This window comes from Callorhinchus milii, unplaced genomic scaffold (assembly GCF_018977255.1).
Source record: "Callorhinchus milii isolate IMCB2004 unplaced genomic scaffold, IMCB_Cmil_1.0 Scaffold2, whole genome shotgun sequence".
Taxonomy (NCBI): Eukaryota; Metazoa; Chordata; class Chondrichthyes; order Chimaeriformes; family Callorhinchidae; genus Callorhinchus; species Callorhinchus milii.
Genome location: NW_024704743.1, coordinates 114,682,974 through 114,698,444, shown reverse-complemented (window position 1 = coordinate 114,698,444; position 15,471 = coordinate 114,682,974). Strand labels below are relative to the sequence as shown.

The window sequence follows — 15,471 nt, the reverse complement described above, 5'->3', positions numbered from 1 at the left end:
GGGCTGAGAGGCTGAAGGCCCGGCCACCGATGGTAGGGTGGTTGGGGCGGGGGATGTGGAGCAGATCTACAAAATTGGCCACTGAGATTTGTCCACAAAATACAGTCACAGTACTCTATAGTAAATCTTGTAAAATGCTTTGAAATGTGCTCCTGGTGTGAAAAGTGCTATATTAGATGCAAGAATTATTATTATTATTAATAATAAGATAGATAAATGGAATTAAGCAGCAAGAGAAGCTCACGGTAAAATAGAGTCAAGCCAGAAACTAAGACCTGAGGTTGAAAGGCCACATAAGAGGCACTTAATATTTTAAACAAAAGAAAAAGCTATTGGATATCAATAAATACTGTACTATGAACACAGTTTTGATTTATCGATGATTCTCTGCCAGCTACAGGCTTAACAATTGATTGTTTGTCCTTTGCTTTCAGGGTGTCAGACTTTACTACCGGCTCCACAGTCTATTCACTCCTGTGATCAGGTGAGTAGGACAATAAACACCTTTACATATATCCTATGTAATCTACCCTGTCTACCTGGCTCACTTGGTAGCTCTCTCACCTTTTAACGAGAAGGTTGTGTGTTCAAGCCACACATCGGGGCTTTGACCTCCAGTACAGTAACAGGAGAACGCTGCATTGTTGGAGGTGACGTCCTTCAGATAAAACAATAAACTGTCTGTTCACTTGGAGGTTAAAGATCCTATTACACTAATCGAAAAGAGAAAGGAGTTTCTTCCCAGATCTTGGCCAACAGTCCCCAAATATAATTGGTCATTCACTTCATGGTTGTATGGGGGACATTGCTGTGTGCAAATTAGCTGCTGCGTTCGCCTACAAAATACACACTCATGATATTTAAAAGTAAATCATTTGAAGCAGTTGAAATGTCTCGACAGCGTGATGAGGAACAACAACTTATATTTATATAGCGCCCCTCACGCAGAGTTGTGTCCCAGAGCGCTTACATCAATTGCAAGCATTATTTTTTTTATTATTATAACTTTGAATTGGAATTTGATCCTCAAAGCCTCCAGTTGTGTAGGAGAGCAATTAGCCATTTGCATGGGAAATGCCAAATTCTGGAACAGGCTAGCCATGAAGTCACCAAAACTGTTTCCACCTTTGGCGCAGTTTCAGGGACAAAGCACTGGGACTATAGTCGGACATGCGTCACATTTATATATTTAGATAGCATAATTTATTGCTGCATATATTTAATTATTTCTGGTTTCACAGAACAAGAGCCAGACCTACACAGCAATGGAATCTGGACGTAGTTAGATCAAAGTTAAGCAGTTTAACTCTGTTACTGACCTATGGTATTTCCTGAAAAGCTCCGGTTACAGCCCTCGTTTGTTATAACATTTGCAATTTGCTGTGTTTTCTTTGACTATCTTTGGATCGGTAATGTATTAGTGTTTCCATTGAATTAAATCTTCTGTACACGCAGCACAGAATACATCTCAGTTTGTGAGCCTTTTTAAAAATTCTTTATGGTTGTCCAGTTAAAACCATATGCAGATGAAAGCTCGATATCCACACTATTTGGGACCAACCACATTGTGGATATGAAAACAATGTGGATAACGGGCTATTATGTGAAATGTAGCGTACAGTACCAACCCGAACCTTACACACACACACACGCACACATCCCCCACACAATTACTCTTTTTATTACATCTCTGTCTGTCTATCTGACATATGTATATGTACACTTGTGTGTGTGTCTCTAGGGTGTATGACAAGGGAGGAGCGCTCTGGGACACTACCCTGTGTGAAGGGTACTATATAAGTACAAGTTGTTGTTGAGGAGGACCAAGGTTGCTGCAAGCTAGAGACTATGACCGATTCCGTGACTATTAGAAATCATTTATTTCCCAAACTATCCTGTCGTGCTGCTTCAATATCTTAGCTAATATATCTCCTCTCAATCAGCTCTGCTCTTGTGGGAAAAAAAAGCTGCGATATAGCCAGCCTCTCTTCACATGCACATTGTCTCGCAGTTGATAACATCCGAGTAAATCTGGGCTGCACCCTCTTCATCTCTTTGACATCCTTCCTGTGATGGAGGGCCCAACAAGTGAATAAAAGCTTCCAAATGCAGCCTAACCAAATTCTTTACAATTCTAATGCAACATCCCTACTTTTATATTCAATACCCTGGTTTACAGATCCCAGAACACTTTTTTGTCCCCTTGATAGCTTTCTGAGTTTGTTGCCCCACTTTTCGTGTTTCTTGACTACAAGAAAGCACAATTAAAAAGGAATTTCCTGACTGCTTTAGAAGAAGGAAACCAGGCTTCAATTGGGGAATCAACTTCAGTTTCCTGCGAACAGAATGTAAGTCAATCAGAGCAGAACATGGGCCATGTAGGGGAAGGGCGCTATTTACAAAATGTCTCAACAAGGTAACATACTCTCTCCTTCCTATGAATCATAGAATTATACAGCACAGAAGGAGGCCATTCGGCCCATCGTGTCTGTGCCGACTCTTTTAAAAGAGCTATCCAAATCAATCCCACTCCCCCACTCTCTCCCCATAGCCCTGCAAATGTGTCCTCCCCAAATAATTATCTAATTCTCTCTTAAAAGTTGTTATTGAATTGGCTTCCACCGATTACCATTTCAGGCATGGCATTCCAGATATGAACAACTCGCTTTGTGAAAAAATTTCTCCTCATCTTTTAACAACTATTTTAAATCAATGTCCTTGGGTTACTCACCCACCCGCCAGTGGAAGTAGTTTCTCCTGGTTCACCCTATCGAATCCCCTCATAATTTTGAAAACTCCTATTAAGTCTCCTCTTACCCTTCTCTGCTCCAAGAAGAATAATCCTAGCTTCTCTAGTCTCTCCTTATAACTGAAGTCCCTCATTCCTGGTACCATCCTGGTAAATCTCCTTTGCAGCCTCTTCAATGCCTTGGCATCCTTCCTAAAGTGTGGTGCCCAGAACTGAACACAGTACTCTAGAAGTGAAAAGACTTTCTGGAGTGAAGTGGTGCTGACATGGCCATCCTGTGCAGCCTGTCAGCAAGACAGGAGAAAAAATAATGCTGAAATATTCTCTGTGATCGAAAGAGTCTAACTTTTAAAAAGTTACATAACTAAAAATTTACTTTAAAAAAAAATGCTTGCATTTGGTTTAGCTACCGTGTCGCATTGCTGAAACGTCTCAAAATGCTTCACGGATTTTCCTGTGAAGTAAAACAAACACAAAGTGAATTTATTTGAGCATGAATACTGCAGCCAATTTACACACAGCAAATAAGCTTTTAAGCTGTAGCACAGATTGAAACAAGTCTTTGTCTTCCTACTGATGCCTAGAACACTAAATTAATCTCATTTTCATTACTTAATGGTTGGGAAAATTGAATTGCTAACCAAATTCATGTCACTTGAAACCTCAGAGGGTCATCTATCCACTTGTACATAATTCTGTCTCTGCACTGCATGTTATTTTTGTTTTGCGTCCTTGCAAAACACAGTGGAGGTGTTATTCCCCTTGGCATTCAGTATAGCCACTTCTTCCTCCTAATTCTAATTCAGCGGCATACCTAAAATTCCACTCTGATGATTTCAAGAGACAAAATATTAAGAGAAGTTTAAATAGATTTGAGTCCTGCTTGTTCCTTATGGTCCACACTCAATGATCAAGGGACCAGCATATTTCTAGAAAGTAAAGTTTGCAGAGTTCCTTTAACTATACCAGTATAAACTGCCATTTATAAACTAATGGCAGCACACCTCCTCAGGTAAATGTTTTCCTCATTTTCGGGTCTCAATGCACGCCATTTTTTAAAATTTAAAGTGGCAGTTATTTATTTTGTAAATTTGAGGCCCTTTATCGGGCTCCAAGTTGCTGACCCAGAAACTAATATTTTACTGAACAGCCTGCTCAACAACAACAACAGCAATAACAAGATTCCATTTATAGAGCGCCTTTCACGTTTTGCTCAATCAGCAAAACATTATTCTTTTGGATGAGAATACAAATATCGCCCTGCCATGGCAGATCAGCACTAGAAAATAAGTATTCAACAAGAAAATTTACTTACAGCCTAATGTAGTGCCTAAAATTTACACAAAAAAAAAATTGCCCGTCACAGATTGAATAAAAATGGCAGACCAATACGAAGAAACCATTTGCTGTAAAGGGTGTGCTGGTGAGTGACAGTCAATGCTGGCGTAACTTAAGAAACACCATCAATTTTACCCCAAGTGTATCTTTCAGATCATGGGTCTGCAGAAAACCGGCTTCAAAGTTAAGACTGAATTCAAGAGTTTGCCAAATTCTGGACACCATACATTCAGTAACTGATTTATATTCCATGGCCTCTCCATTTATATAGTAAATCTTTGACACTATAATTTCTTTGATGGGCAGAAGTGCTGCTGTTCTCATGGGCTTTGATGCTAATTGTACATTGCTTAACATTTTGAATGTCATTAAACATGTCAGTCCACTTCAGCCTGAATCTCATGCTAACCACCTCTAGCTTTCTGCAATGTGACCGACATAACTAATGGCAGTTAGCACTGTTTTCCACTGTTTGATGTTTTGTTTGAGTACAAGCTGCCGGTTCATAGATTTAATCAGAATATCACTTTCAATCAGATTATCCTTGCCTTGTGCAAATTGCATAAATATCAAATCACACAAATGTGTTATTAAAGATTTTTAAGAAGGCTTCAGGACAGGAAAATCCATCAAGAGTGAAACAGATGTTTTACTGGTGTTAGTCAAACTGTCCTTCCATCTACGTCGATATGACAAGAAATTGCTCTTATCTTATTCCATATCACTGAGCTTTCTTGTTATTGAAGATCAAAGGACATGTGTTGAAACCGATTCTGCATGAGCAGTGCAAACCAGTTCACACGTCCATTTTGATCAGATTACAGTATATTAATCCTGCTCTAGATATAAAATATGAGGAGTTATTCTGCTCCCAGTGTTCAGTGTAGCAAATTATTTGATTTGGGCTAATTGCTAATTGGTTTCGTTTACTAAATCCAGCAGCAACAACAAATTACATTTATATAGTGCTTTCCGGTTGGAAGGAAGTCCCAAGGTACTGGACAGTTAAGGGTTTGCACCCGAGCTGGGGGTTAGAATCGAAGGTTGGAGGGTAGGGGGAGTGGGGTTGGAATAAACTAATTTTCCCTGTGCACATATGCTTGTAATGCAATGCTGCATATTCTTATTAATTTTGATTTATAAAGTCTTTTTATTTTTAGTTGTAGTACAGTAACTTACAAACACATTTCGACAATTTTGCTAACCTCAATAAAACACAGCAGAAAAGTGCTGAAAGCCACAAAATTTGCACAGGGTTGAATAACCTCTTTGTACCTTTAAGTGCCAACATTGAACATTAAAACAGAGATTTCCAAGAGAGTTCCTGCATGAAGAAATAAAACGTATCTCTTTACAGTAGATAAATTGCCTAGTACCTAGTATCAATTTCCCCAAGTTACACCAGCCAATCTTCTCTGTTTAAATCTGTTTCCTAATTACTCAACTATTTATTGCTCTCTGTTGTTAACAGTTTATTTATAAAATTGACAAGGGAAACAAACAAAACCTAAAATGTCTTCAAGGTGATTTACATATCAATTACATATAATAATAATCATCATCCTAGCAGCACTGGACTATACAGAAAATTGAGATGTCCTCCTTGATATACTGTAAAATGTGTATTTGTATACAGCAGCCCAATGACCAAACAGCAATGTTCCACAAACAGCCATGAAATGAATGGCCAATTTTATCTGGGGGATTGTTGGACAGGGCACTGTGAGAAACTCGCTTCTCTTTTCAAATAGTGTCATGGTATCTTTAACGTCCACCTGAACAGGTAGACTGGACCTCGGTTTACCGTCTTATTGGAAGGATGGCACCTCTAACAATGCAACAAACTCCCTGCACTACACTGGAGTTGCAGCCTAGACTAAATTAATTTCAAGCCCCAACTGAGGCAGGCTGACACACAATATAGAATTATGCAGAGCATTACAGCATGGAAACAGGCCATTCGGTGCAACTAGTTGTGCCAGACTTTAAACATTATTTACCAGTTAAAAAGCAATACCTCTGCCACCTTTACCATGTTGAATGTTTGTGTGTAATGTTCTGTTATTTGACATTGTCTCACACAGAGATAAAGACTATCATCTTCGAACTTATAAGTCAGTGGTGATGGCAAACAAGCTGATCGACTGGCTAATTGCACAGGTAAGGTGATCAACATTGGGCACAGTTTCTCATGTTGTGTATTACTCTGGTGAGATCGCTCACTTGGTATGGTTGTTTGATACGTTTTACATACAAAGAAAGCAGCCGATAAAGTGCATTTGATTGCAGATGTAGAGCGAGTGGAAATATTGTATACAGAGTACACAGTGGTCAAGTGCTTGTGAATTACTTTTGTAGTGACTGCAGTTTGCTTCTAATGGCAGAGTGGACCTTGAATTGAGCAAGTGCATGTAACCACAGGGATGCATGTTAATCGGATACCAAGAGTGGGGATGCTTAGATCTAGATATCAGATAGAATAAAATGGAGAGGCCATGGAATATAAATCAGTGATTGAGAACAGAGAACAACGAGAACAGGAGGAATGAAACTTGGGTTAAGTGAATTAAATGTGTGGCTAAGAATGAATTAGGTACAAGTTCTGGGATTGACGCGTGGTAAATTGGAGCCAATGTAAGAATTATTTGGAGTGAAGAGTATGGATTTATGGTCTTGAGTTTAAGGGTGAAGCTGGGATTTAGTATAGTTTATCGCTGATCATAAACTAGAGTCACTCCGGATATTGGGTTTGTTAAAAGTACAACTCCTAACAATGTAACAGTTAGAACAGATGCCAGGTCTTTAAACTTTTTTAAAATCTAAAATAAGATTACATAACTAATCCTTGACTGTGTTTGAAATTGCAGACTTAAAAAAAAATTACAACTCCTTTACAACTCCTGAGAAAAAAGAACTCCTGAGAAAAAAGAACTTTTTTCATTTATCAATGTTCCCTTTAATCTTATTGTGAAGCAATGGTGATAGTGTGCTTGGAGCTGACTCTCTCTCTGTTTTCTAGATGAAGGCAGCAAGTGATGTGAGAAAATAAAGAAGATGCATTGTATCTATTAAACTTAAACATGGATTTCAAAAATATTGCCATTCCGTTCCCTGTTTTCAAGTTCAAACTTGAATCTGCATAAACTGTTTTGAAGTTTATAACAATGGAATATTTTAATATTTTGTGTTTTTGATAATGGAGTGTTTTTCCATTGTGGGGAACCAGTTAGGCATTTGCAATGTAGAGTGAAGGCTGACTATTCCTCCACTCTTCAGCCCTGTCCAGTTTTACTAAGCCATTGAAAAAACACCTAGTACTTTTCACAAAGGATGGAAAAGGGAATCGCAACAGATGCACTGTGAACTGCACCATGTTGAAATGTTTTGAATAGAGTTGTCTTTCTGAACAAGATGTTAAAGATATCAGACAAGAATTGGCAGTTCTTGTGTTATTAGAACCTACAATTTAGAATGTCTATTATTTTATTACCAGGGGGACTGTAGAACGAGAGAGGAAGCAATAATCCTGGGTGTGGAACTGTGTGACAATGGTTTTATGCACCACGGTAAGGTTCAATTCAGTGCATGATTTGAATGTAAGCCCTTCCTAGAATAGTATTACAATACAAATGTTTGTGTTGTTGAGTTTGAATCATAGGCAGTGGGTGACTAAGGTCACTCGCCTATCTAAAAGGGGACCAGCTGCTGTGTACAATTGGCTGCTGTGTTTTGCCCACAAATATACAGTCAATTCACTTTACAGTATATTTTGAGAAGCACTTTGGGACTAGAAGAGATGAAAAGTGCAACATCAAATGCAGGGATTATTATTATTTTACTGAGTTTTACTCAGTTCCCCCCACCCTCACCCCAAAAAAATATTTTCACTCGCTGCCTATGGTTTCAGTGTTGATTTATTCTAACATGTTGTGTACATATATATATATATTATATATATATAGCATTGAAATTTGGCATCTGCCCAATTGCCACATCCCATAACACTGCTCTGACATTAATCTTCCCCTGCATTAATGTGGTAAAAAAAAAGTTTCATCCAGAATTTTATTTCTGGCTAACTTAAGGTATGTTGAGTCTAGACAGCCCATAGTCATTGAATCCCTTTTAAAGGTTTTTAAATAGAAGTCAGTTGTTACGGTAGGTGATGTACTTTGACTTGTATTGAAGATTGATGTAGTACTTCACAATGTTTCCCCTGCAGTCCTGGAAAAAAGTGAATTTAAGGATGAACCTCTCTTATTCCGTTTTTTTGCTGATGAAGAAATGGAGGTTTCAAACTGGAGGCAGAGGCACATGCGGCATGACTTGAAAATCGTTGAAAATGTCATAGCCAAGTCATTGCTGGTGAGTAGAGATGATTCGCGCAATAGGAAACCAATAGCCATGTTGTGAATGGAGAATATATGCACTACTGATGTAGGTTTTCTGTACAGCATCGATGATGTGAAATTAGCAGTACAGGAGAGCTGTGACATAACCTATTTTGTTCTAACGTGGATTCGCTTAGAAACTTACAGCACAGAAGAAGGTCGATCGGCTCATTGCGTCGCTTGGAAGTTGGGTGCTCTGTGAACCTGTCACCAGCTTCCTGCACACCAGCTGCAGAATGCTGCACCACAGTGAGCAGGATGTGACGGCAGCAGTCATCTGACTGCCATTTGTCCCTCTCCATTAAAAGCTTGGTTGGGATTTTATTGTAACCCCAACTAGTATTGCATTTAAGACAGGACTCTACTGCATTTCTTAGCAGGTTTTGATTTGGAAAACTCTTTTCAAAGAGGTGGCACAGACATGATGGGCTGAATGACCTCCTTATGTGCTGTATAGTTCTATGGTTCTAGGGTATTCGTTCACTCATCAAATTTGTAGGGTACTATGTAGATAACCCATAGTCTGGAACTCCTTGCCTCAATCCCTCCATGTCGCCCTCTCTTTGCCTGTCTTCAAATCATACTTGAAGACTTTCCTTTTTGACTGTGCCTTCGATCACCTGACAATAATAATATAATAATAAAACAATAGTATGTGCTCTCTTTCAAAGTATATTAAATTGCTTTTTGAGTATTTAACTACATTTCTCACATTTCTTCTAAGGGAAATCAATTGTAAATGGATTATTGCAATTATAATTTTAAATCATTAACTAATGTCAATTGAGAAATAGTCATTAGTCATGTATGCCTGCAATTACTTTAAGGATTTCTGAATATTGTTGGTGAATTAATGTGAAATGTGTAACACTAAAATATTAATAATGTATGGGGTAACTGAGAAGCCAGGTCTTTTGCACTGAGTGTGGTGATTGAGGCTATAATACAAATCCTTACATTTGAGAAACACCTTATATTGTCAAAACATTTCAAAGTGCTTCTTGTATTTGCTGTGTATTGACCGTGTATTCTGTAGATAAATGCGACAGCCCATTTGTGCACAGCAACGTCCCAAAAACAGTCATGAAGTAAATAACCATATTTTAGTGGGAGAAACTCCCTTTTATCTTTAATGGGATGTCCTCCCGACATGAAAGGTGCTATACAAATATAATTTTGTTGTAGGTCATGTCCACAGGAACAGGCAGACAGAACTATTCATAGAATCATAGAATTATAGAATATTACAGCACACATTACAGAAACCATTTGGCCCATTTGTGCTCTTTGGAAGAGCTACCCAATCAGTCCCAATCAGCTCTTTCTCCATATCCTTGCAAATGTTTCCTCTTCAAGTACCTATCCAATTCCCTTTTGAAAGTTGTTATTGCATCTGTTTCCACCACCCTTTCAGGCAGTGCATTCCAGACCGTAACAACTCTCTGTGTAAAAAAAATTCTCTCCATCTCCCCTCTGGTTCTTTTGCCAATTATTTTGGATCTACTGCCACTGGTCACTGACTGACCTGCCAGTGGAAACAGTTTCTCCCTATCTACTCTTATAAAAAACCCTCATAATTTAATGTTTTATTTAATGTTTGATGGACTACACCTCTGACAATTAGAGCTCCCTCAGCATTGTATATATAAAATATATATAAAATATACAATATATATAAAATAAACAGTCAATTCACTTTACAGTATATTCTGTGGCGCTTTGAGACATCTCAAAGACGTGATAAGGCGCTATATCAAATGCAAAGATTATTATTATTTTAAACTATTAATAACAAAATAATAATAAAAACAAAGCAATAATAAATTGGTCATTTTCAATCCACGACTGTTTGTGGGACACTGCTGTGTGCAATTGGCTGCCACGTTTCGCCCACAAATGTACGGTCAATTCACTTTACAGTGTGTTCTGTGAAGCGCTTTGAGAGGTCTAGAAGATGTAAAAAGTGCTATATCAAATGCAAGGATTATATTATTATTATTATTGCATTGGAGTTTCATCCTAAGCTGTGATCTTAAATTACTGATATGGGGCTTGAACACGTAATCTTCTGACTTAGAGAGGCAAGCTGGCTACCAACTGAGCCAGGCTGAATTACTAATAGACCAATACAAATAGAGGTAGCACGAGGCTATTTGAAAATATAAGTTTCAAATATATGACAGGAATTTGAGAACACTGTGTTATGTTCTTAAATATCTCCCTTGAATGGTAGGAGTGCTGTATAGTACTGGAAGGTGAATATGCCTTGGCTGCATTTCAACATCTAACACGTGTGTTAGATGAAAGCATTAATACATTTACTGAAAGCAATGCCAGTATGAGTTTGATATCTGAAAAAGTTGTCCTCAGGCAAAAGATCCATAGTCTGACAGCTGAGGTTCATCAATATTATAATGAAACGGAGGCAGAAGTCTATTTGATGACAAGCTTGTAGTAATTGGAACAAAGAAGGTTGAGAGATGACCTGATAGACATATTTATAGGGAGAAATTATTTCTACTTTTTTGGTGAGTCAGTGACTGGAGGGCATCAATTTAAGATAGTTAGCAAACGAGCAAATGGGGGAGGTTATGAGACTTCTTTTTCACATGAAGTAGTTAGGATATGGAATGTGTTGCAGATCAGTGTTTGAGGTACGAGCTTCCAAAAGGGAACAAGATAAATCCCTAAAAAGCAGTAAAATACAGGGGTGTGGGGAAAGGTCAGGTAAATGGGATTGAAGTAATTGCTCTTAAAAGAGCCAGTACATACATGATAGGCTGAGTGGCCTTCTCCTTTGCTGTAAATGTCTATGGTTCTAATTGCAATATTCCTGTTTAACATATTGTACAAATCCTGCTGCTGAAATTATTTTTTCATCTTTGCCACTAAATCTTCAGTGGCACCTGGAATAATAGAGACAAATTTTGAGATGATAATCCTTGCATTTTATACAGCGCCTTATCTCAAAGCGCTTCACAGATTATAATGTAAAGCAAATTGACTGTATATTTTGTGGGTGACTTAAGTGGATTTTCTTTCAATTTTGCTTCCTTCTAATTTGTACAAACTGAATGTTGATAGATTTATAGCACTAAGTTTCCTTACTCAGTTCACCAAAGCTAACCAAACAGAGGCATGTAATGCACAGGCAGGGGTGTGGAGTGGGGCGAGAGGATCACAGAGAGTAACACACAGATGGTGGATCTTTTAATTTCTTTGGGGAAGCCTCTCATTCAGAGGATGGGTGAACCAATTAACCAAATTGCCTATGATGCATTTTCAAAGGTAGTGCAGCACCGAATGACATATGCACTGTAAAAATGACACAAATTTTTCATCTGCACCATAGTGAACAGGACGTGACATTAGCAATGACCCCACAAGGTTGGCAGTGTTTCAGCACAGGAAGATGGCCAGCTTTCTGGCACATGTGCGGAGGATTCACCGGTCATGTGATTAGAAACATTGTCCTGAATCATTTTCTCTCTCACTCTCTTGTATTCTCTTCGCCTGCCATAAACTTAAGCCGTTGAATCCTTTCCATTACAACAAAAAAGAAAACAAATGATTCCACAGATGGAATCAGACATTTGCGGTCACCTTGCCTTGTACTTAGATGATTAAAAGCAGAGTTAATTCACATTCAGATGTTGTTTGAAATTGTGAGCTCTTTGTTGTGCTCAAAGATCATTCATGTCTGACATTATAGTTCAGGGATGGGGTGGGGAGGGGATCGTTTTGTACATGTGGAAAAATGTAATTTTCCACAATTCCTCTACAAAGGGCATCTTTAAAACATTTCTTCTCAATTAAACTCAGCAGTTCCCTTAGATTTGGAGATATTCTGTAATAATGTCAGTGTCTTTGTGCACATGAAGCACTTTGAAACCTTTCGATGTGATACAACACCAACTTTCATTTATATAGCGTTGTTCATGTGGATAGCATCTCAGAGTTTAATAATAAGACACAATAAAAATGCAAGTTGTACCGTTATTCCCTGAATTTTCAGACTTGGCAAAAGCTACATGCTAATGAATATCAGAATAGCAGGAGAGTACAGGATACCACCAAAGTGTTGCTGGCTGGATAATGAGTATTGGGAGATGACTGGTGGGCATTGCAGCTGACCTTAGCAACAGGCAAATACACTTCCCCGAATGATAACCAGGGACAAAGCTGTTTTTTAACCTTTCTGACAGAGCACTGAGGGCTATGGCTGTACTCTTCTGCCATTGTGCCAACCGAGTTCAGGTAACTCAGCAAAGGCCAATACACAAACCTGGGACCTTCCTCTCTCTGAATGGCTCAATTGCACAGGGACTCAATTGCACCCGAGTCATTGGTGAAGTTCTGACTAGAATTTTTTCAACAGTAAATAAACCTCAAAGTATTTGGAAATATTGCACTCTCCCATGACTTCAGCATCAAGCTCAATCTTAATCTAAACACTTTTGAATCATTTCAGAAGGAATAGATCTAAAATGCATCTGTGTCTGAAAAGCCAGCTGGAAAGGCTGTGTGTCCTAGCCAACAATCCCCCAGTCATTTACTTCATGGTTGTTTGTTGGATGTTGCTGTGTGCAACTCGGTTGCTGTGTTTGCCTAAAAAACAGTCACTGGTCTACAGTACATCCTGTGAAGTGTTCTGAGACGTCTCAACAGCATGATAAAGCGCTGTACCAATGCAAGGATTATTTTTATTGTTATGTTTTCCATTGTTCAGTGGCTCAGAAATTTTCAAAGGATTGATTTCAGAAAGCTCCTAGTAATTCCCATCCCATATGAGTTGAGCACAAATTCCAAAGATTTTGATTCCGGATCCCAATTCCCATCACCGTTACCTTTTTAATTTCCCTCGCTTTTTATTGGGCATTTTAATGCATTGAAGAGGAAGCGAGATATACAAACACATGAGGAAGAAGGGAATAGAAGGGTCGAGAGGGAGTAATGAGTAGGTGGAGACTCATCTGGAATATAAACACTGACTGAAATAAATGTAAGGGTACAGAAGGACCCTTGAGATGTAACCGAAGAGTGTCCCAAAATGTATGTACGGTAAACGTTTGTATGCGTATGGTGCACATTGGGGCGCTTTCTGAAAGCAGCAAGAGGATGTATTCAGGATCATCTAAAAGGATGTATTCAGGAAAGACTTCACCTTGCTGAGATCCTGGAAACTTGTCTAAACATTTACTATGAGAGAAGCAAGTGAGATGTGAATATGAGAGGGTTTGCGGAAATGCAGTAAAACACCCACACAATAACCTGCTGAATTTTTATGAGTACACAAATCCACCCCTGATGTTTTCCTTACGATTGGACTATTTGTTAGTATGGAGTTGGGGTTTTATTGAAATCTGAGCCTTTTATTGGGGTTAAGTGGAATTATGGCTGTACATAGAGTGAGAGAATTGCTCATATGAGGAGACAAAAATATATTACTAATGTGCAGGATCGACGATAATCTTGTTATGTTTTTCTCGTAAGCTCAGCAGCGATATTGATATCAATACACTTTAGACTTAAATGGAAATTAAATAGAGATCTGGTGGGCAAATTCAGTGGTTTGCACGGCTGATTATTTTAATAATCTCTATATAGCAACAAAATGCAGTGTGTGCTGTGCTAATTATCACAGGTGTTTGAGCGTTCGCATCAAAACCAGTCGATCATTTAAAGATGGTTTTGGACCTGAATTTTTGGTCATGATTATCACAAAAACAGCACAAACAAATTGCATTTAAATAGCACCTTTCACTTTGAAAAGATATCCTAAGTCACTGGACAATCAAGGGTTTGCACCCAAGCTGAGAGTCTGGATACCACAGGGCTAGGGACCAAGGGAGTGCCTGAATTTTTATTATTGCATTTTTCCTCTCCTATATTTTCTTAAGAAAGAACATTACATTATACAGATGATTAAATTAAATATATGTTGCTTGAGCTGTAGCCTTAACATTGAATTAAAATCTCAAGACCTTCCTCATTGGCCTTCAGTCATCTTTCCCTCTACCCTCCGCATCCCTCTACACTCAGTTCCCTCCCCCAGCTCAGGTTCCAAGTTAAGACTGTTAAGTGTTTTGGGGTGTCTCCCGTCATGAAAGGCGGTATATAAATGTAAATTGGTGTTGTATTGTGACTATATCCTCTTCTTGCCTGCAGATTAAAGCTCATGAGGGCAGCTATGGTTTTGCACTTGAGGAGAGGAACAAGGTACCTATTGTGAAGTCTGTGGAGAAGGGATCTTATACTGAGGTAAGGTTTAGGTTTAGCAAGTGTTTCATTGAATTCATTTTGGGTTATATTGTGAAGCATTCTGAATGACCACAATTGTGTTAAGTAAGTGAGAAATTATTCAGTTTCAGGGAGAAAGATGGGGAGAAAATCCTGGTCTAGGTTTGTTTCATTTATTAGCATTTCTGTTCTGACCCTTCAGCCCACATCCTCTCCTGGACCAGGGCCCAATCTCCCCATCCTCACTTGGCTTCACCATCTCCCGATCCCCCACCGGATCAAATTCTTGGCATCATATTCAAATTACTCCATGGCCTCGCCCCACCCTACCTCTGTGACCTCCTGCAACCCTACCGACCTGGCCACTCCCTCCACTCAGTGAACACTGACCTCTGCTGTGTCCCTGGCTGATACCCCCCTAATGATGGATAAACATTTGGTCATTCTGGCCTTGCTTTCTGAACCCCCCACGTCGATCTCCTCACACCCCAGTTTTAAAGCCTACTTCTTTAATTGCAATATAGCATCAGCTATATTGGATACAGCATCAGCATCCAAGGCTGCACTCTCCACCTCTCAAAGCCAGTCAGGAACCTCAGTGTTCTGTTCGACCCTGAGCTGTCCTTTCTTCCCCACATCCGCACCACAACTGGCAACGCCTTCCACCACCTCCGGAACATCGCCAGACTGCGGCACTACCTCACCCCTCACGCTGCTGAAACACTGGTCCACGCCTTTATCACCTCAAGGCTG

The 15,471-nt window shown here is 39.1% G+C and overlaps 1 protein-coding gene across 1 annotated transcript in view; it reads left to right on the top strand.

The window, feature by feature from the left end:
- Positions 1-15,471, top strand: part of prex2 (phosphatidylinositol-3,4,5-trisphosphate-dependent Rac exchange factor 2) — a 184,636-nt gene that overhangs the window by 73,176 nt on the left and 95,989 nt on the right. The window contains exons 13-17 of the mRNA XM_007886904.2: positions 435-484; positions 6,172-6,247; positions 7,581-7,653; positions 8,310-8,452; positions 14,647-14,739. Coding sequence (XP_007885095.1) covers positions 435-484; positions 6,172-6,247; positions 7,581-7,653; positions 8,310-8,452; positions 14,647-14,739 — 435 coding nt within the window. The remainder of the gene's footprint in view (positions 1-434; positions 485-6,171; positions 6,248-7,580; positions 7,654-8,309; positions 8,453-14,646; positions 14,740-15,471) is intronic.